A 21,574-nucleotide genomic window follows, 5' to 3' on the forward strand; every position below is an offset into this window, starting at 1 on the left:
AGGGAAACCTACCAGCATGGCAAAGTCATGAGTTACTCCAAGAGCATATTTTCTGTCAGTACAGATATTGACAGTTTTATCTTTGGCTAATAAACGTACTTAGTGAGGGCATGTAGTTCTTCCCGTTGGGCAGGTTTGGCCTCAAGTAGAGGGCTGGATTCTATGATTGTATTAAGGGAGACAATGGCACATTTAGCTCTGTAATTGCCGTTTGGTCCCCTTAAATCAGATCCGTTGGTGAACCATTCATAGTCTACATTGGGAAGTGGGGTTTCGTGTATATCCAGTTGTGGGGTAAGGAGTTGGTCAGTCAACGTAATACCGTCACGGGGGATGTTACTCATCTGGAAAAGGAAGTAGGGTACAGGAGAAAGTACTAGTAAGTTGCTTTGAGTCAGGGGTCCTCAAACTTTTTAAACAGGGGGCCAGTTCACTGTCTCTCAGACCGTTGGAGGGCCAGACTATAGTTTAAAAAAAAAACTATGAACAAATTCCTATGCGCACTGAGGGCCCGGGATGAGTCAGCTGCTAAGATGAGACAGGCAGCGGCACCCAGCGGGCCGGATAAATGTCCTCGGCGGGCCGCATGTGGCCCGCGGGCCGTAGTTTGAGGACCCCTGCTTGTGATAGTAAGGTGGGGTGAAGACAGAGGAGGACTTTATATTTGGCTGGATGACTAGCAGAAAGATTCTGAGTATGAAAAGAATTGAGAGTTTCAACAGAGTGTGGAACATACACAGTAAGAAGAGATCACCATCTTTCCAGTAGCCTTATAAGGATGGAAACAGTGACAACTGCCTTAAGGCAAGGGGGAAGTCCTTGAACAAGTAGATCTAATTGCTGACTAGAATATCCTATAGGCCTATTTTATACCCCATGAGATTGAGTAAGAACCCCTGGACTCTAGAGCAGCCGTGGGCAAACTACGGCCCACGGGCCAGATTCGGCTGTTCTATCCGGTTCTCTTGCTCTCCCCTCCGCTCCTTTACTTTGAATTTATATTAGTTCACACAAACACTCCATCCATGCTTTTGTTCCGGCCCTCCGGTCCAGTTTAAGAACCCATTGTGGCCCTCGAGTCAAAAAGTTTGCCCACCCCTGCTCTAGAGCATTCCCTTTGGGGTCATGAGTGAAGAGGTGAAAAGGGAGGTTATAATTTGGATGCTCTAAGGTCTGAGCGAAGGTAAGCTGGGATTTTATTCTTTCAAAAGATTGTTAGGCCCAGCGGTGTGGCTCAGGGTTGAGTGTCGCCCCATGAACCAGGAGGTCACGGTTCGATTCCTGGTCAGGGCACATGTCTGGGTTTCGGACTTGATCCCCAGTAGGGGATGTGCAGCCGATCAATGATTCTCTCTCAACATTGATGTTTCTCTCCCTCTCTCCCTCTTTCTGAAATAAATAAGAACATATTAAAAAAAAAAAAGATTGATGGACATCAGAGGTCCATTGTAGGGGGTCAGAAGAGGGATTCTTGAGTAGGTCATAAGTGGTTGCAACAGTAAGAAAAAATTAAGAAGCCAGTTCTGACAATAACCTGAAAGTTCTAAGAACCCCTAAAGCTGTCTTTTTGTTTGAGGAAGGGAGGAGTTTAAAATGCCATGTAGGCTTGATGGGTGAAGATTTAATCCTTCTGGAGTTAGGAGGTGTCCTGAGAATGTAACAGAAATTTGACAAAATTGCAGTTTCTCTTTAGAAATCTTATGTCCTTTGGAAGCTAGATTATGCAGTAAATGGAGGCTGTTAGTGAGGCCAGCCTCTGCAGAAGGAGGACATAAGAGTAAATTATCTATGTATTGGAGCAAAGAGGACCCACATAGGAAGGAAATAGTGTCTATATCGGCCTTAAGGATTTGGGGAAATAAGCCAGGCTTTCTCTGAATCTTTGGGAAAGAACAGTCCAAGTAAATCGTTGGCCTTTCTGCAGAGGTCAATAGCCAAAAAATATCAGCTTTCAGAAGGAACATTAGAGAACAGGGTGTGGGTGTTGGAAATCATACACTGTCAGGGAATGACTATATTATTTATGGCTGAGGTCTTGAACAAATTTCCATCCTTTTCCATTGGGTTTGCAGATGGGTAAGATGGGGGTATTACAAGGGCTGGCCCTAGGGATGATTAGGTATCTATAATAATAAAAGTGTGATATGCTAATGAGACAGGGCTGCGAGGGAAGCCCGGGTCCCGGGTGCCAGAGGGAAGCAGGTGTCGGCAGCTAGGGGAAGGAAGGCCTACTCTTGCACGAATTTTGTGCATTGGGCCTCTAGTATATATATATTGTATCCTAGCCAAGGCCTCAGGATTTAGGGGGTATTATTTAATACTAGAGGCCCAGGTGGGGTCCCTTGGCATGGCCTGCGGGGATCAGGCTGAAACCGGCATCCAACATCCCCTGAGGGATGTAGTAGTGTGCGAAGCGGCCAGTGGTTGGGGAGGAGCTGCTCCTGCTTATCCTGGCCCCAGTCATCCCGGCCCTTCGCATCCTGGTCAGCTGAGCGGCGCTCCGGCTGTGGGAGCGCACTGACCACCAGGGGACAGCTCTTGTGTTGAGTGTCTGTCCCCTGGTGGTCAGTGCGCATCATAGCGACCGGTCGACCAGTTGTTCAGTCGTTCAGTCATTGGGTCACTTAGGCTTTTATATATAGAGACTGAGGAAGAGTTTTTGGGGTCTACCTGTGTTTTCCTTGGGGGTGCTGAATGCACATGGCCCACATCAGGTTTGGATTGTGCCCACAGGATTTTGGGCAGCACTTGGAGAACAGGATGCATGTAGTTGAGGAGACTAGTTGAATAAATGGGGATTTGGGGAGAGGCACTCTAGAGATAGGATCCCTGTGAGAAAAGGAAATATGGGCTTGGTAGGTTTCTAAAAAGTCTCTTCCCAGGAGGCTGATAGAATGAGTAATAAATGATAATAATTACCGGTAAGAGGTCTCAATTGAAAAGGATGAGTAAGGATTTAGGGACTGTCATAGGTTGGTTGGCTGCTCTGATCATCTAGATGAGTGGTTCTCAACCTTTCTAATGCCGCGACCCTTTAATACAGTTCCTCATGTTGTGGTGACCTCCAACCGTAAAATTATTTTCGTTGCTACTTCATAACTGCAATTTTGCTACTGTTATGAATCGTAATGTAAATATTGTTTTCTGATGGTCTTAGGCGACCCTGCTAGGGGTTCTCAACCTGTGGGTTGCGACCCACAGGTTGAGAACCGCTGCTGTAGAGCCTAAGACCATCGGAAAACACAGATATTTACATTACGATTCATTAACAGTAGTAAAATTACAGTTATGAAGTAGCAACGAAAATAATTTTATGGTTGGGGGTCACCACAACATGAGGAACTGTATTAAAGGGTCGCAGCATTAGAAAGGTTGAGAACCACTCATCTAGATAAATTCAGAACTCTGGGGAGTTCTGAAAGCATGTTGGGGGTTGAGGACAGATAGGGTGGCTCCAGTGTCAATTAGAGCTCTAGCCAGTTCTTCCCCAATTTTTATATCTATTTCCCCCAATTGGTTTGTTTTAAGTAGTGGAAATGTCCCCTTAATGTCCCTGGAGCATCTCTAGAACTGCTTAAAGAATGAGGGTTGGGCCCTAACCGTTTGGCTCAGTGGATAGAGCGTCAGCCTGCGGACTGAAAGGTCCCGGGTTTGATTCCGGTCAAGGGCATGTACCTTGGTTGCGGGCACATCCCCGGTGGGAGGTGTGCAAGAGGCAGCTGATCGATGTTTCTCTCTCATCGATGTTTCTAACTCTCTTTCTCTCTCCCTTCCTCTCTGTAAAGAAAATCAATAAAATGTATTAAAAAAAAAAAAAAAAAGGATGAGGGTTGGTAAACATTATCAGGGTTTAGTTATAGTCATTGTTTGTATTTGAGACAGTCCCTTTTAAAATGTCCAAGTATTTACAGGAAAAAAACACCACAAGTTTCTGATTTTGATTTTGAGAGATTGGTAATTCGGGGGCATGTCTCTCTCTTTTAAAATTTTTATTAGTATTTATTTTATGCTGAATTTATTCCCAGTTCTTAAGTTTTGTTTCTTCAGTTTCTGCTGGGATATATTTTTCTGGGATGTATTTCCCTCTTCTGGTTTAGGAACAATCTGCACGTTTTCAGTAAGGATCCTGTGTGTTGCCAGGAGAGCTCCTGTATGGGTTAATCCACCCATGAGCTCTGGAGGTTCCATCCCACATCCTGGGAGCTTTATTCACCTGGGAGCTCAATGACCAGAGAATCTACATCTAAACGCTTAAGCTCAGCATTACTCTCTGCGTGTTTTAGCACATGCAGCAAAAATTCAGCACTCTTTTTGGGCCACCGACCTGTGTCCAGCCCCACTGCTTCACCTGGGCACACCCATCAACTCCACAGTATAACGACGGGATGACACACATGGCTTCTGGAAAGTGACATCCTTCGGATACTTGATGACTTTTGGGACATGCATACCCTTGATGGCCTGGGCAGTTTCACGAGTGTTCTTAGAATGAACATGAAGATTTTAATCTCTTGATTTGTATGATTGTGTGGGTGTTTCTGTGTCAAGTGAATAAAAAACCATTTTCAGAGGTCACTTCTGGCTGCTTTTGAGAAGAGGGGGCATCTCTCTCTCTCTCTCTTTTTAAGTATTTATTTCTCAGCTTTAAGAAAATATATATTTTACTGATTTTAGAGAGGAAGGGAGAGATAGAAACATCAATGATGAGAGAATCACTGATCAGCTGCCTTCTGCACACCTCACACTGGGCATAGAACCTGCAACCCAGGCATGTGCCCTGACCGATAATCAAACCAGGACCTCCTGGTTCATAGGTCAACGCTCAACCACTGAGCCACACCGGCCAAGCAGGGCATCTCTCTCTCTCTCTTTTTTTTTTAAAAAAATATATTTCTTTATTGATTTCAGAGAGGAAGGGAGAAGGAGAGAGAGAAACATCAATGATGAGAGAGAATCATTGATCAGCTGCCTCTTGCACACCCCCTACTGGGGATTGAGCCCGCAACCCAGGGATGTGCCCTTGGCTGGAATCGAACCTGGGGCCCTTTAGTCCGCAGGCTGCCACTCTATCCACTGAGCCAAGCCGGCTAGGGCTCTTTTTTTAAAAAAATATATTTTATTGATTTTTTTACAGAGAGGAAGGGAGAGGGATAGAGAGTTGGAAACATCTATCAGCTGCCTCCTGCATGCCCCCTACTGGGGATGTGCCCGCAACCAAGGTACATGCCCTTGACTGGAATCGAACCTGGGACCCTTCAGTCCGCAGGCTGATGCTCTATCCACTGGGCCAAACCAGTTAGGGCAGGGCATCTCTTTTAATTGTTGTAGTTGGAGTTCTAGAGCTTAGCGATCTTTTCCTGATAATCTAGGGCGATGTAGCCCTAGGTTTCTGTCTTTTTCTAAAGTCTTACATAGCTGGTTAGCCAAAGAGGCTATATTATGGGGTTGTCTTGTGGCCCAGTTAAGGTCATGTTTTACTAAGTACTAAAGGCTTTAGAAAAGCTAGCCACAAATATGGAATTGAACAGATTGAGAGTTTCATTATTCAATTTTTTAATACCTGAATTTTGTTGGAAAGTCCGTTCAGATCTATCAAAATAGCCAAGAACAGGTTTGTCCTTTGTAGACAACGGTATATGGCTTTCCAAATGACTTGGCAAGAAAAGATTTGGGGAATAATTTAGTGGCCTGTGTGCCTTCTCAAAGCCCTGGGCATCAAAGTCTTCCAATCAGCGGCCAACAAAAATGTCCAGGCTAAACATTTCCTACAAATATGTGAATAATATGATAAAGATCAGAAAACCCAGGCTGATAGGCATTGATAATGAGATTGAAATGCCATTCAAATTCAAGGGAATTAATCTTAGGGTCAGGGAAGTCCTCTACTGGGGCCATAAATTCGGACTTAGTCTAAGCGGCATAAGAATTGTGATGGTCTCCATCACCCAATTCAACCTTAAAAGGAACTATTAAGTAACGGGGAGGAAGGTCTGGTGCATTAAGAGAAGTAGACATCAGGAGAGGAGAAAACAAGAAGTTCAGAAAGAGCAGAAAAGGGAGAAAAATTGGGGTGTGAAGTGGGAGTGGTGGAAGAGGTGAAGAGGGTGTTTTTTCTGGCGGGTTGTTAGTAGGTCTAGCTTCAGAATAACATGGGCAAAATTTAGAGAGTTTCCGAATGGTTCCTCCTTAACTTCAATTTCACAGGTGCAAATTCCTTTTTCTAATTTATCAAGGTGTTTACTCCGTTTAGAATTATTCTCTTTAAGAGAAGTGATAATGGATTTCATTTAATGCTCTCAAGGTACCAGTTTAAAAAAGCCTCCTATTGTCTTTGGGAGGTTTGGTATTTTCTTTGTGCCAATTATGCTTGCAAATAAGCAAGTTTTGAAATTTCAAAAGAGCCCCATCTGGGCCAGCAAAATTTAACATCATTCTGGGTCTGAGTGATATTTGTCCAAAGACTCAGCCAGATGCAACTTTCTGTGCCATAGGTCCTGTGCATAAAGTTGGCTGGGGTACCAGATGGTGGCTGGTTATTGAACGGGGGCTTAGAACATGCACTGCCCATTAACACCTAATGAAGATGACCCTTTATCCCTTCAAGTTCGCCTTAAGCCTCACTGTCCCCACAAAACTTTATGGATGAGGTCCCAAAGAGCCATATGGACCAAGTCCAAATCGAACCTTGCTGGCGCTGAGGCATTGATTCTGAGATGGCATTGGGAGGAGAGGCTGGGTGCTGCTTCAGATCCCACTGATGCCATCAAAATGGAAACAAATCCAAATGGTATTGGAATGAAAAAAGGAGAAACTTGCCCTTGCTGGCGTTGCTCAGTGGTTAGAAGGGTCCCAGGTTCAATTTCTGGTCAAGGGCACGTACCTGGGTGAGTTTGCTCCCCGCCCCTGGTGGAGGTGTGGGCAGAAGGCAACAGTCAATGTGTGTGTCTCTCTCTTCCCATCTATCCCTCCCTTCCATTCTCTCTGAAAAGCAATGGAAAAAATATCCTCAGGTGAGGATTAACCAAAAAAAAAAGGGGGGGGGGGGAGAAACTTTATTCAGGCAAATAGTTTGCAAACTGGGGAGACACAGCCTCCGGTAAACAAGTGAAAATGTACTTCACTTGAGATAAAGGGGAAGATGATTTTGTTTTTACAAAAACCACTCAGACTGTGTCTGCTCCCTCTTACTCTCCCAAAGGGCGGGTTTCACACTCAGGAGAGGACACTGTACCTCCTCCTCGTGGTTTTGGGTGTGCTACACATTCAGAAGCATTCTCCAGTAACAAACTATAGAAATGATCTCTGAAAGTATGGTCTTGGGGGAGGGTTGTTCTTTATACCAAAGTTCCCACCCAGGTTCCTACTAGTAATTAGGTCCATTTTATGTAAGTGAGATACCCAATTCACACAGTTCTGATTGGTCTGAATCACACAATTCTGATTGGTTGGGGCAGGTCTCAGTCCATTGGCTGAAAGGTGAAAGCAGGATATCCTTTATAATAGTTGACTCAAGCCCTAACCAGTATGGCTCAGTTGGGTGGAGCATCATTATAAAAACACTGAAGGGTCAGGGGTTTGATTCCTCGTCAGGGCACATATACTCAAGTTGCAGTTCGATTCCCTGTTGGAGCACATGTGGGAGGCAACCTATTGAAGTTTCTCTCACCTCAATGTTTCTCTCTCTCTCCCCTTCTCCCTTCCTCTCTCTCTAAAATCAATAAAAAAAAAACATATAGGGTAAGGATTAAAAAATAGTAACAGCCCTAGCTGGTTTGGTTCAGTGGATAGAGCATCGGTCTACGGACTGAAGGGTCCTGGGTATGATTCCAGTCAGGGGCACATGCCTGGGTTGCAGGCTCCATCCCCAGTAAGGTGGGGGGGGGGGCATGCAGGAGGCAGCAGATCAATGATTCTTTCTCATCACTGATGTTTCTATCTCTCTCTCTTTCTCCCTTCCTCTCTGGAATCAATAAAAATATATCTTTAAAAATATTTTAAAAAATAACAATAGTTGACTCTGATGACATAAACAAGGAGGGCATAGTGCCAGGAAACGCATGTTCAATCAGAGATTCTTCCTGGTATACAGAGTACGTGAGAAGCCCCTCCCAGTAGATGGCTGCTAGACTCTCTCTATTTGTAAAATTTAGGTTGTTGGTTGAACCTGGGGAGTCCACCTCAGCAAATAAATTCATTCTTGGGGTTCACATCAAATAAATCTCTTCCTGGGGTCCACATAACTTATACTTCAATAAAGCTGTTTTAAAAATCTGTATAAACTCATATGGAAATATGGTCACCCAAAGTGAAAAAAGCCTGATGCACAACAGTGTGTATAAAAATAGAAGCCTAAAGAGATTCTTTCTCTAAGGATAACCAATAACAGTAAACAGCGGTTGTTCATGAGGAGGTAGCCTGGAAGATCTGGTATGGAAGGGAATTTTTCTTTGTACCCAAAGTATAGCCTGATAAGCTTAAAAAACACACATATACATATATGACTTTTTTCAATTGACAAATAAACTTAGAAATAAAAATACATATGCACATGCATGCTTAGCAAAAAAGAACTAAGAGGCTGTAATATACCATGAAATTATCAGTGATTTACCTTTTGTTCTCTTTACTTTTGGGGATTCAGTTTTGCTACAATAGGCATGCATTGCTTTTTGCTTTACAAGTTTGTAAAATAACATTGAGATAATGACTCTTGTCTTGCCTATTCATGGGGTGTCTAAAAATTTAAGCAAGACCTCAACGTTAGGGAGAGGACCCCAGGTACAATGCCTCACTAGAGGCTTTTCCTGCACCACTAGGAAAGAGTAAGAAATCTCCATTCAGTATTGTGGAGACTCAGAGTGTATCTTTTTTTTTTGGTGGGGGTGGGGAGGGTTGAGGCTCAGGTTTGGGATCTACTGTATGTTATTGAATATGAGCTCCTCTAAAATGTTAACCTCCCCATTATTTTATGTTCCACTAAGGAAGAAAGAAAATAAATTGTCAAATAAACCAGGTCACACCTTAGATTATACAATGCATTTGCTTTTTGAGATGTTAAATCTGAAAAATGTTTATCTTGAAATCAATGACTCAGTATTGTATCTGCACATCTCTTCCTTAGGTGGGTAGATCATCTGAGCAACACCATTCACCTGATACCTTCCTTTCCCTCAAACCTTCTTCTTCCCCACTCTGCCCAACCAGTCACCAAGTCCCGTCTTTTCCACCCCTGCTGCCACCTGTGTCATTATCTCTCACCTGGACCACAGCACTAGCCTCCTAACCAGCCTGCTCATCTTACTCTCCTATCTATTATTCATACAGCAGCCAGAGTGATCATCTCATGTCCTTGCTTAAACATTTCCACTGGCTGCTCTCCCCGCAGGGTGAGGTCTGTTTAACTTGGCATTTGACTTTTCATGACCTGGCTTCTGCTTGCCATTTTAAGTCTCTTGGCACTTCCTCCAAATGAAATTGCTTGCTGCTTCCTCAAAGCACCCTATGTGTTTTTTTTCAGGCCTCCAGGCCTTTGCACCAGCTGTTTCCTAGGCTTGGACTACTGTTCCCCAACAAGTATTTATTGAACATGTAGTAAGTGCCGGGAGCTGAGAATGGACGGGCAAGCAAGGCAGGGCGAGCCCAGTCCTCACAGGGGCTGGTCGAAGAGACAAAAATGGAAACATATAATCATTAAATTATAAGCACACATGGTGGGCATTTGAAAATGTCAACCACGGCCTCAGAAAGTTTAGAATTCGAAGAGGGTCAGGGAGACAGTATGAAGCCGATCAGAATCCCGGATCTACCAGTGACTACCTATTGTAACTTGGGGGGAACTGGCCCGCGGAGTCTCCACCTCTGTGAAATGGAAAAATGCCCGCCCCATAGGATTTCAGGGAGGATTTTATACGCGATACATATAATCACGCGGCTGTGCCGGACCGAGGGCCCCTCCTCCACGGGAGGCGAGGGCCCGCTGCGGCGGCGGCGCCGGCCCCCACCCCAGGAGGCTGCGGGCGAGACCTTGAGCGCCTCTGAGCACCTCAGCCCGAGCGCGCAGGGAGTGCCCACAGCCTTCCGTCTCCGACAGTGGGACCGCGAGCGCAGACCACAGGCCGCAGAGCAGGCAGACCCGGGGCGTCGGACGCCGGGTGAGGGGGGGCAGCGCTCCGCCCCATCTCCCCACTTTGGGGGCCAGCCCCCTCTGCTGGCTCACGCCCCCGCCCTTGAATCATGGGGGTGGGGAGGCGGGGCCGTGACCCATTCATGCCGGGAATCGGATCCAGATGTTCCCGTGGCGCGTGCAGCTGCATCCTTGCCTTTTTTGGCAAAAAACGTGCGGCCGCGAGCGGATCCCGGGCCGCCTCCGCTAATCCTCGGGAAGAGGGGGGGAAGGGGACTGAGGGTCTGGGCCCAGACTGGGGCTCCGTACCGGGGGCTCTGCGGGGTTTGGAAAGGACTACTAAGGGAGGGGGACAATTTGTACCAGACGGGGAAACCCACCAGTACCCAGGCGCTCCCGTAAACCCCTCCTTTCTCCGGGGAGGAAAGGGCCCTTAGCCAGCAGGGGGTTGGCAGGTTAAGCCCTAGAGGGACGGTAGCAGCGGCGGCGGCGGGGATCCCCTTTCTCCGGAGAGATTTCCCATCCTGTGACCCGCAGCTCCCCCCTCTGCTGCACTGAGGCCTGGAATAGCCTCAGAGTCTCCTGGTCTGCATAGGAACCTTCTTTCCCCTCCATCCCCAGACACACACACAGCGGCCTGTGCTGCCTCACACTGCTTTATTGCAGAATCTCTAAGGGGGTGAACCAGTCCCACCCCTCTGCCCATCTCTGGGCAAATGGAGCTGAAATGAGAAAACACTCAACGATTGCGGGCTGGGCAAAACCCTGTACCCTAGGACCTTCTAACCAGTGAACCCCTGATCTGCTGCCCAAACAGCCCCAGCCCTGGGTACAGGAGTGGAATGGGGTGGGGAGGGTCAAGCCTGAGTACAGGACTTCGCAGGCACCCATAGGAGACCTAAAGTCTGCCGGGAAGCCTAGACTGAAGGGCCTGGTTCTGAGTCCAGGTTTGGAGGGGTGGGATCTAGAGCCCTGATTTGGGGAGAGGGATTGGTCTGGGAACCACAACTCTAGGGGACAGGGCTGAGTTCTAGAGTTCAGGCTTGGGAGGAGATATGAATGGTAGAGGGTCCGAAAGAGCCCAGGTTTGGGGACCCTGGGCCAGGGAGTACCAGTTTGGGGATGTTGGAGTGGGGAGCTGAATCCTGGAGCCCAGGGGGAGCCCCAAATTGGGGAGAGGCTGGGTCCCAGAGGTGGTTTGGACAAGGAGCCTTAGTCCTCAGGGCCCTGGTTTGGGAGGGCCTGGGCCCAGGAGCCCTGGCTCAGGGTCCTCCCTGGCTGCAGCCCTGGCACAGCACTTTGTCTCCGTCGGGCACGAAGCCTTGGCCCACCAGGGAGGTGGAGCAGCGGGCGCAGGTGAAGCAGCTGTGGTGCCAGTGGCGGTCTTCAAAGGACACGTACTTGCCCCCACCGAGTCCTGGAGGGAGGCTGGAAGTTAGCTCTGCTGACCTAGAGGGTGGTCCTGGCCCTCGGTCTCATCCAATCCCAGATCCCATTCCCTTGCCTGCACCCCACCCTCTCAGTTATTTGACCCTTCTCCCACCTGTGATGGGGCGCTTGCAGCTGCTGCACTTGGGTGCAAAGAGTTCTCCAAAACAGGCCACACAGTAGGGATCATCGTCCCGGGAGGTGAACTGCTGCCCTGCCAGGGGTGTCTGGCACCCAGTGCAGACCAGGCATTCTCGATGCCAAGGCTGGTCACGGTATGTCACGCCACCCTGTGTCAGCGTCTGTGGGGGCAGCATCTGTCAGCAGGGGGGAGTGGGGATTCCCACCCCATAACAGAGCCTTGCTCACCCCCACCCATCATACAGTGGAGACCAGGGCCCCACCCTGCTGGCCCAGCCCCCACCTTGCTGCAGCGGGCACAGCGAGGAGCAAACTTGTTCTCATAGCAGGGCACGCAGTAGTGAGCACCCTTGTCGGGCACGAAGGAACGGGAGCCCAGTGGCTGCTCACAGCCGCTGCACAGGAAGCAGTGCTCGTGCCACGTCTGGCCTCCATACTCCAGCTTCCGGGACCCTGTGGGGAACAGGAGTCCCACTCAGAAGCTGTGTGCCAAGCTCCTGAGTGCCACCCTCTGCTATGGCCCCGTTCCCCAGGAGAATCCCCACTGTTTCCATAGCTCAGGCAGTGGTGTCCATGCACATGCAGCAGGGCCCCCACCACACATATTGTACATGCTAACCTCCCCCAAACACTGGACATGTTGGCCATGCACATGCTAGGCCCCATATACTAGACATGAGGGTTTGGCATATGTGAAGTCCTCATATGGAATAGAAATGACTGTCTCATGTCATAGGCATGATGACTCAGTATATGCTAGGCCCTTACGCACCAGATTTGATGGTTTTAGCACACCCACAAATACCCCACTTATACTAGCCAAGCAAGTTCTAAAGTTCTGAACACGGTAGGTTCAGTACATGTAAGCCCCTGCATATCCCAATCATGCCCTTCTCCACATATTCTAAATCCTTACACCTATCTATTAAGCATGCACTCAGCACACACGTTAAGCCCTCTATTTATCTGTCTCTGCACACACCAAGACCCACTGTACCAAGCATGGCAGTCTCAGCATATGCTTAGCTCCTACATGCACCAAACATACAGCTCTTTTGACATGCTAAGCCCCAAGGTGTGTCAGTTTGTCCATACATGGTAAGCCCACAGGTGTATACCAGGTCCACCGGTCCAGCGCATATTAAACCCTCAGGAATGTACTAGGCTTGTCAGTTCCCGTACATGCTAAGCTTTCAAGTGCATACCTGTGCATGCCAGTCCCTATGCATGCTAAGTTCCCAAGACCATATAAGCACGACAGATCCTGCATATGCTAAGTTTCTAAGAACATGCTGCCGGTGCAGGTCTTTACTGTATAAACCTCCATGTATGTATCAGACAGGCGTGCCAGTCCCTTGCACATGCATGAACCCTACACAGATGCCAGGCATGCCGGTCCCACACGCAATGAGCCCCGGGGACGTACCCGGCATGACGGTCTCCCCACAGGCAGAGCACTGTGAGGAGAAGGCACTGCAGTAGCAGTCGTTGCAGAGCAGCTCACTGTCCTGGCAGGTGAAGGGCTCATCGGCTAGGGAGCGCTGGCAGCGGCAGCAGCGGAAGCAGCCCTCGTGGAAGTGGCGGTCTTCGTAGAATAGCTCCTGCCGGAAGCGTCGCAGGGGCACTGGCACCTTTATCCCCTCCCTCCAGCCTCCACCCACTCCCTGCCCCCCTGCCTGGTCTGGTCCTTACCCTCGAGTCATGCCCAATTAGCTGCTGGCACTCAGCACAGGTGTTGGCGAAGGTGTTGTCGTAGCAGGGTACGCAGTAGGGGCCGTTGTCTGTCTGGATGTATTTTCGGCCATACAGGGACTCACTGCATTTTGCACAGTCAAAGGCCTCGCTCATGGTGGCTGTGAGTGAGCCCTGTTAGGGACACAAGGTGCAACAGGGTCACCAAGAAGGGCTGTGGCTTAACTCCTTGCAGGAGCCTTGGCAATAAATAAAGAGCAAGAGGCCAGGCATAGAAAATGCCAGGTCAGCCCAGCCAGTATGGCTCAGTAGTTGAGTGCCGACCTATGAACCAGGAGGTCACAGTTCGATTCCTGGTCAGGGCACATGCCTGGGTTGTGGGCTCGATCCCCAGTGTGGGGCGTGCAGGAGGCAGCCGATCAATAATTCTCTCTCATCATTGATGTCTCTCTCTCTCTCCCTTCCTCTCTGAATTTAATTAAAAAAAAAAAAAATATATATATATATATATATATTTTTTTTTTTAAAAGAAAGAAATGCCAGGTCAGAGTAGGTGGTGATGGGGAAAGGGTGCTTCTGGGAACCCAGGAGTCCTGCATGTTTGTTTCTGTATTTGACGGTGGGGGTAGAAGGGGGTCAGGAAAAAATCAGGAAGCAGAAGTTGTTTTCTTATCTGGGCCCTGGCAGATCTGGGGTGAGGGGGCTTTTCCTGGGTCAGTGACTCATTTCCTGCCCCAGCCTGAGTTTAGCCTCCACTGTCCCTACTGTCCCCAAGGGGGCAAGAGCAGGGGCAGAAAGCCACCCCATCCTATCCTGTATGAACAGCACTCCACCCTCTCCTGACTCCTAGGAAGGGACCCTTGGGATGCAGATAAAGGAGCCCCTACCCAGAGGTCTGGAGTGGGGAGCTTAGGGATGGGAATGGGCTGTTCCTGTCTGTCCCCATCCAGGAAGCAGTGGGATGTTAGAGGTATGCTGAGCGGAAGAATGGTGGAGGTGGAGGAGGCGATGTCATTGAGCCTCACCTCCCAGGAGAGTCAGCCCAGCAATAAGGACTTCAGAGGCTCAGCCTGGGTTTAAGCAGGAAGGAAATCCTGCAAGCTGGACCCAGGCAAGTTTCCCCAGCTGGACTCTCTGCTCTCACCCCCTGCTGGGTCTCTGGTCACACCAGCCTGGGCAGCCGTGGCCTGCAACATCTGCAGCAGCTGTGGCAGCCCAGATGGCCAGATGTCAGGTTTTACCAGCAACAGGGGAGAGAAAAGGGAAATGAAATGCCTGGGGCGGGAGAGGGGAACTGGAGACATTATGCAGCGTGCCTCCCTGCCATCTCCTGCTGGGGGGCATCATGCTTGGCAGCATCTGGCAAAACCCAGGAATCTTTCCGTCCCCTGGGTCACAATTTCCCTCCTCCTGCCTCTGGGAGAGACAGCCTCTCCCCAGCTTTTCTGATTTCTAAGGGTTTGGGGTGGGGGAGTGAAGGGTGAGAGAGGGAGCCACTGAAGACATTTTCTCCCCAATCAGACCCCCTTTCGGATGGGGAGTCAGGCAAGGGGGAGCCCTAAGAGCTGTTGCTGCAGACACCCACTCCCCCCACCAAACCTCAGACACTTTCCATTTTCTCAGGAACAAAGCATGTTTGTGGGATGAGGTCATCCACACAGCTGCCTCTGGAACAGGAGCATGGGGAGTGGGGGTGGTGGTGGGGAAATGGGGTTCCTGGTCCCTTCTGTTGCCCCTGACACCGCTCTCTTGCCCCAGATTCAGAGCTCCCCACCTCTAGCCTCCTCCATCATGAAGCCTGCTCTCTGAGGACAGGGATCCCGGGGTGGTGGAGAGGAACCCGCAGGACCCATAGGAAGGGCATGTTCTCACAGCACAGATGAGCCTGGGGAGTACAAAGGAACCCACCAACCTACTCCCTCCACATTAGACCTCAGGAACTGGCAGTCCCCAGAGCCTGCCCTGGCTCAAGTTGAAGGGAAAGCCCTCCTTTTCTCAGCCACCCACAGTGGGAAATTCTCGCCAACAAGCGTTGCTCTGCCTTGGAGTTCAGACTCCAGGCGCCAACAGACGCCCCAAGCCTGTAGGATCTGGCTCTTCTGAAGGGATGGCTCGTGAGCTCATAGCTGTCCTTCTGTACAGTGCGAGGACACTCACTTCATACCCTGGCCAGGGCATGAGGCCACCAGAAGCTGGGGTCTTCAGAGCAGGGACTTCTGGGGTAGGGGCTATGCTGCAGGGTGGAGGGTACCCCCCGCCTAGAAACCCCGCTTCCCACCACTCAGGCCTGGGTTTCCTCTGGCCCAGCATCTGAGGATTGCCTGGGCTGTCAGCCATGGGCAGCAGGGGGCACACAGGTGGAGTGTGGCTATGCCTCTGTCCAGGAGTGCCTGGGGCCTTTTCCTTCCTTCCTGGCTTGGCTCTAAGCAGCCACCACCTTCCCAGGCCCATGCTAGCCTTGGGCCCACCCCCTGGGAGGCAGTCACCACTCTGAGACAGGGACACCCCAAATAGGGTATGGGCATGGCTTCTGTTTCCTTCCCAGAATCCCCTAGTCTGTCCAGCCGGGCTCCAGTGAGGACAGAGTGAAGGGCACTATCAAGGCCCACCTGTCTCTGCCCATTTCCCTCCTCCCCCGTTCCCTGGCAGGACTGGGGGACCGAGGGAGCCAGTCTTGTGTTCCTTCATGGTGGGGAGGGCTGTGCAGGGGAGACTGCTCTGGTGGCCAGATGGCGCTCAGCCCCTACCCCCACCAGGACACACACCTCTACACCTGACCCAGACACACATCTGGCACCTCTCAGAGCTCAGAATAGCTGGATAAATGGCTGTGGCATGTGGTGTGTAGAGGCTTGAGCTGTGAAATATAAACCTGGGTGATCTTGGGCAAGCCACTCACGCTCTCCGAGCCTGTTTTCCCATCTACTACTACCTCCTACCTCCTGGGTTTATTGTCGGGCTAAAATGTGATGATACTGGGAAAGCCCCTTGAGTTAGTTAGTTGTCAGTAAATGGAGGATATTCGTGTTTTTATTATTAGCCCCTCCCTCATACGGGGGTCAGACAATAGTTTCTCAGCCAGGCCTGGATCGGGGAGCTGGCCTGGGTTTGACCTGGACATTCCTAGTGTAGGCCCAGGGAGAGAACAAAGAGGGAATCCCTATGTACACTTGGGGCACCAAAGAAGCCCAGGCTATGGGGTCAGCCTGACTCCAGCAATCATAACTCTGAGACCCCCTCACACAGGTACACAGGTGCACACATCTGGATGCGCTCTCCTCTCGCAAAGTGCATTCCCACCCACCCACCGTCTCATCAGGTCTCACAAAAGGCAAGCAGACGGGTAGTGCGGCACAGAGGCCAGGGACGGGGCAGGGGCATACTCAAGATCATTCAGGTATCAGAGAGCCCAGGGGCCCTTTGCTGTTTCTCTTTCCCTAGAAATGCTGCAATGGTGGTGGAATGGGGGGAAAGCACTTAAGAGCAGGGGGACATGAGATGCTGGGTGACATCAGTAGTACAGGAGCCCGGCTCTTCTCTCCAGCTGCCAGCCCTGCCATTGGAAGACACCCAGGAGCCTTTCCAATTACCCATGCCAACCGCTCAACCTTTTTGCCTCCCTCCAGCCCCCACTGTCCATATCCCTGGCCAGGCCCCACAGCTGTGAGCCAGGATCAGAACAGACCCCTCCTCTAGCTCCCTGGAGTTGACAGGAGACTAAAGGGGAGACATTGAACTCTCCCCACCCCTACTCCCACCCCCTGCTAGCAGGCACCTACCCCAACCCCCCACTCCCCCTCCCTGTCCTGGGGCCTGGGAGTCAGAGCAGTTTAAGGGAAAGGGGGGTGGGAAGCAGGATCCAGCAGCTGCTCTGGGGACAAGAGAGGAACAGTTCATTCACCCCGAGTCCCCCAGGGCTGAAGCAGCCCGTCCAAGACCCGAGTTTAAAAATAAGTTGAAACTGTCTTTGTATATGCCTGGGGCTCTTGCTCTTAATCTTACAGTCTCAGGTCCTCTCCTCATGGGGACTAAGTTGGCCCCGAGTTTGTGTTTCCCCACATTCTTGCTTCCCAATCTTTTGGGCCCGAGTCTCTCTTGCTCTGTCCGGGAGGCGGCCAGTGAGCCTCCATTAAATCTCAGTCTCCTGCATCTAGCGCTGTTCCACAGCCCGTGCCTGTGTGTCTGCACACTTCACAACTGTCTGTATGTAGTGGGTGTCTCTGTATCTCTGACTGGCCATCTCCCAACAGCTCGCCTCTGTGAATTTCTACCTCTGAACAACCACGTCTAGTCTCTTAGTGTCTCTACTGGGAAATGTCTTGGTCCCCACCCCATCCAGTTCTCCATCTCTCAGCTCTCTGCATGCGGGAGTGTCTCTGTCTCAGGCTCTGAAGGCCTCCCAGAGGCGGATTCACAGCCAGGCTAAGGAAGCTTAGGCTCCTGGGCCCCTCACTGACCAGGATCCCACGGCCCTGGTGTAACTGGACAACCAAGGGGTTCAGGCTGCCTTATTTCTGCCCCCAACACTGGGAAGGGCCTTATGCAGTGGTCACTAGATTCACTGTACGCTTTTTCCTAAAAAGCTCCACAAAACCTGGGTTGGTGCCTATACCTGGAGCTGTCTCTCATTGACTCTAAGCCCAAGTCCCTGTCCTGTTTCAAGTAACTGCAGCCTCCTGTCTGAGCCTGCCTCCCGCGTCCCGGTCCTGGTCCCGGTCTCGGTCTCCCATTCCACTGGGCTTTTGGGAACCTCAGTTTCTAGGACCCTCCGGTCTCTATTTCGAGACTCTGGCTTTTCCATTTCAAACTTGGCCCCCTCCCCCGCCCACTCCCGCGGCACCCCCGCCCCGCCGGTGGCCGGGAGCAGAGTGGTCTGGAGGTCGCCCTCCGGGGCTCAGCGCCCCGGGCGCCCGCGGCCAGACCCAGGCGGGGGCAGCGGGCAGGGGGCAGGCCGCCGCCGCTCTGTCCGCGGCTCCAGGGCTGGGGCCAGGAGCTGGGATCGGAGCCGGGCTCGGCGGGGAGCTCACCTCGAAGCGGGCGGCGGCAGCGGGGCGCGCTCGTGGCGAGGGGGGATGTGCGGGAAGACGGGCCCGGGTCCCTCCACGCTTCTACCTGCGGGCCGGGCCGCGCGGGGGCCAAGCGAGCTGCCGGCGGCTCCCGGACCGTGTGGGCGAGTGGGAGCGCGGCCCCAACCCCTCCCCGAGGAAGTGAGCGCCCAGCCCGCCCCGCCCGGACCCCGCCCCCCCGCCCCTGCCCGCCGGTGCGGACCCCGCCTCCCGCCCGCGATCGCCGAGTCGGGGGGGGGGGGGGGGGCAGACCCGGCCCCGCCTCCCTTAGACTGGAAGCACGCTCCAGTCCCCCTCCTCGGGCCCAGCCTAACCTGGCTCTCCCACCCTTCCCGGGCGGCCAGGACCCCGCCCCTGTCCCCATCCTGCAGCCTTTTCAGCCTCTCCCTGCTTGCCCCTTTCCCCCTGCTGCCCCCACCTCCCCGTCCCCCAGCTGCAAGCGGGAGACTGCCGTCTTCAAACTCGGGCAAGGGGTACCGGACCCACCGACGGAAGTCCATTTGAGGACCAAGAATCTTCATACCTCTTCGTGTCCTTCTCCCCACACCAGTTTCTCCCAGGGGTCACACTCAGCCCGAGTTTGTGAAAGGCCTTAATCCAGCCTGGAGGAGAGGGTGGTTTTTGACCCAGGGTCATGGCCCTGTCAGTGACCTAGGTGGTGGAAACACGGAGTGAAGAGAGGATTCCCCCCCCCCCCCCCCCCCCCCGTGCACCCCCATAGGGACTTGACTTTCAAAGGGCTTTAGTCCACATCTCTGAGTGACAAAAACAGAAGTAGCCACCTCCTCACCTCCAGCTGCATCCTGGGACTGAAAAGTCCTGCCTAGGTTTACACAGTGCCAGGAATAGTTTTGACCTTTGAAGCCCAGGGGAGACCCTAATCCTTGGCCCCATGATTTTTAGGCTTCTCAGGGAGGAGTGTGCAGGGTCAGGGCACTTCATGGGTGGTGGAGGGAACCCCTCCTTCCTCACCTCTACAGTTTCCAACTCTCTGGCTTCCTCTCTGTGCCCTGGAGGGAGGACTGGCGCCTGCCAGGGACGCAAGGCCCCACCAGGTCTTTGAGGCCACCCCTCCTGGGAGCCTCAGGCTTGTCACTAGGAATAAATAGCCTCGATCTGGAAGGGTGGGGAAGGGAGGAGGAGGCTCTGCTGCGCTGTTTGCAAAACAAGAGACAACAAAATCAATCCTGGAAACAACCTCAGCACCTCGAGTGGAGATTCAGGTGCCACAGAGGCTCTTCCATCCCCAAGCTGGGTCCAGCCGAGCTGTCAGAGCAGAGACCCATTCCCTCCCAGGCTGGGACTCCTGGGAATCCTCCTCTGCCATCTCTGAATCACTTGCCTGCTTTACTGGGTCCCAAGTCACCCCTGAAGCTAGGTTTCCTTTCAAAATTAACAATGGCATGTTCATTATTGGTGTTCTTGATGCCTAAACTGTTACGTGCCACGAGGGCAGGAAATGGGTCCTTCCTGATCATCACCCCATTCCCAGTACCTACTGCAGTGTTTGGGTAATAAATGTTTGAAGAATGCATGAATGACAGACGTGCTTCAGTTTGGACCCCTTCTTCTCCCCCTAGTTTGGACCATAGGCACCTGTTATCAGGAATCCAGGGAGTGAGCAGCTGAGTGTGGGCCCTTTCTTTGGGGTTTGTCTGGCCGGTTTGGAGTAGAAGGCAAAAAACAGTTTGCTCTGGGGGAAGGGAACTGGTGAGCAGCCTTCTGAAAGGGAGAGGTTATGAGTGAGTAAGGATGGTGCTGGGTCAAAGGCAGAGTTGGGGTCTCTGTTTTTGTTTTTTTAAATATATTTTATTGATTTTTTTTTTTTTTTTTTTTTTTACAGAGAGGGAGGGAGAGGGATAGAGAGTTAGAAACATCTATCAGCCGCCTCCTGCACACCCTCTACTGGGGATGTGCCTGCAACCAAGGTACATGCCCTTGACCGGAATCGAACCTGGGACTCTTCAGTCTGCAGGCCAACGCTCTACCCACTGAGCCAACTGGTTAGGGCTGGGGTCTCTGGTTTTTATTCATGGCTTGAACATCCTTAAACAGCCCACCTTTTCTGAGTTCTTACTTTGCACGAGCCCTGTCTGGGCAGTTTATAATATATTAATGCACTTGATTTTCCAACAACTTTTGAAATGTCTAATTTTATCCCTGCTTTAAGGATGAGGAAATGGAGGCACAGAGAGAGTAAGTAACCTGCCAAGGGCGACACAGCTAATGGCAGATTGGATTCAAATCCAGTCAGATGTTAAAACTTCTTATGCCAAGAAAAGAGTGTGGGGCTAAAAATATTAATACTTTTTCTCCCACCTTCTAAGTTCTTCTTACTGGGCTAATCATCAAATTAACAGAGAAGATTAACAGGAGAAAATAAAAGTGGTTTTTTTTTCTTTTTGCGTTTATATTTTTATTTATTTATTTTGATAATTCTTTATTGTAGAAAGTATTACATAAGTCCCCTGTTTTCCCCCATTGACCCCCTCTAGCCCACCCCCACCCCTCACCCCAGGCCCTCACTGCTCCCCTCCCCCCTTGTCTGAGCTATGCATATATGCATACAAGGTTCTTGGTTGATTACTTCCCACCCACCCACCCACCCTCTGCCTTCCCTCAGAGATTCCGCACCCTGTTCCATGCTTCTGGATCCACTCAGTTCATCAGTTCATTTTGTTACTTAGATTCCACATATGAGTGAGATCATGTGATACTTGTCTTTCTCTGACTGACTTATTTCACTTAGCATGATACTCTCCAGGTCCCTCCATGCTGTCTCAGAAAACAAAACTTAAAAAAAAGAAGATACATATTTTTTATTTCAGAGAGGGAGAGGGAGAGAGAGACAGAAACATCAATGATGATGAGAGAGAATCACTAATTGGTTGCCTCCTGCAGGCCCCCTACTGGGGATTGAGCCCGCAACCCAGGCTTGTGCCCTTGAGCAGAATTGAACTTGAGAGCCTTCACAGGTCAATGCTCTATCCACTGAGCAAAAATGGCTAGGGTGAAAATGAAAGTTTTTTTTTTTTAATATATTTTATTGATTTTTTACAGAGAGGAAGGAAGAGGGATAGAGAGTTAGAAACATCGATGAGAGAGAAACATCGATCAGCTGCCT

The 21,574-nt window shown here is 50.8% G+C and overlaps 1 protein-coding gene and 1 pseudogene across 4 annotated transcripts; both read right to left on the reverse strand.

The window, feature by feature from the left end:
- Window positions 1-3,999: 3,999 nt before the first annotated feature.
- LOC308242696 (large ribosomal subunit protein uL22-like) lies at window positions 4,000-4,563 on the reverse strand (annotated as a pseudogene). The gene has a single exon. The product of its transcript is annotated as a large ribosomal subunit protein uL22-like (transcript).
- Window positions 4,564-10,766: 6,203 nt separating this feature from the next.
- On the reverse strand, window positions 10,767-19,526 carry FHL3 (four and a half LIM domains 3). Of its 3 annotated transcripts, XM_080656083.1 has the most exons (7): window positions 19,423-19,526; window positions 18,974-19,101; window positions 13,385-13,558; window positions 13,119-13,293; window positions 11,976-12,145; window positions 11,667-11,853; window positions 10,767-11,540 (listed from the first exon to the last, which is right to left on the reverse strand). In XM_080656083.1, the coding sequence occupies exons 3-7, from the start codon at window positions 13,538-13,540 to the stop codon at window positions 11,386-11,388; spliced, it is 843 nt and encodes a 280-aa protein (XP_080512209.1). In that variant the 5' UTR covers window positions 13,541-13,558; window positions 18,974-19,101; window positions 19,423-19,526; the 3' UTR covers window positions 10,767-11,385. The 3 variants fall into 3 exon arrangements, with proteins under 3 accessions (XP_080512209.1, XP_080512208.1, XP_080512210.1); XM_080656082.1 differs by lacking the exons at window positions 18,974-19,101; window positions 19,423-19,526 and adding an exon at window positions 18,412-18,611; XM_080656084.1 differs by lacking the exons at window positions 18,974-19,101; window positions 19,423-19,526 and adding an exon at window positions 18,497-18,543.
- Window positions 19,527-21,574: the final 2,048 nt, after the last annotated feature.

This window comes from Plecotus auritus (assembly GCF_963455305.1).
Source record: "Plecotus auritus genome assembly, chromosome: 2".
Lineage (NCBI taxonomy): Eukaryota > Metazoa > Chordata > Mammalia > Chiroptera > Vespertilionidae > Plecotus > Plecotus auritus.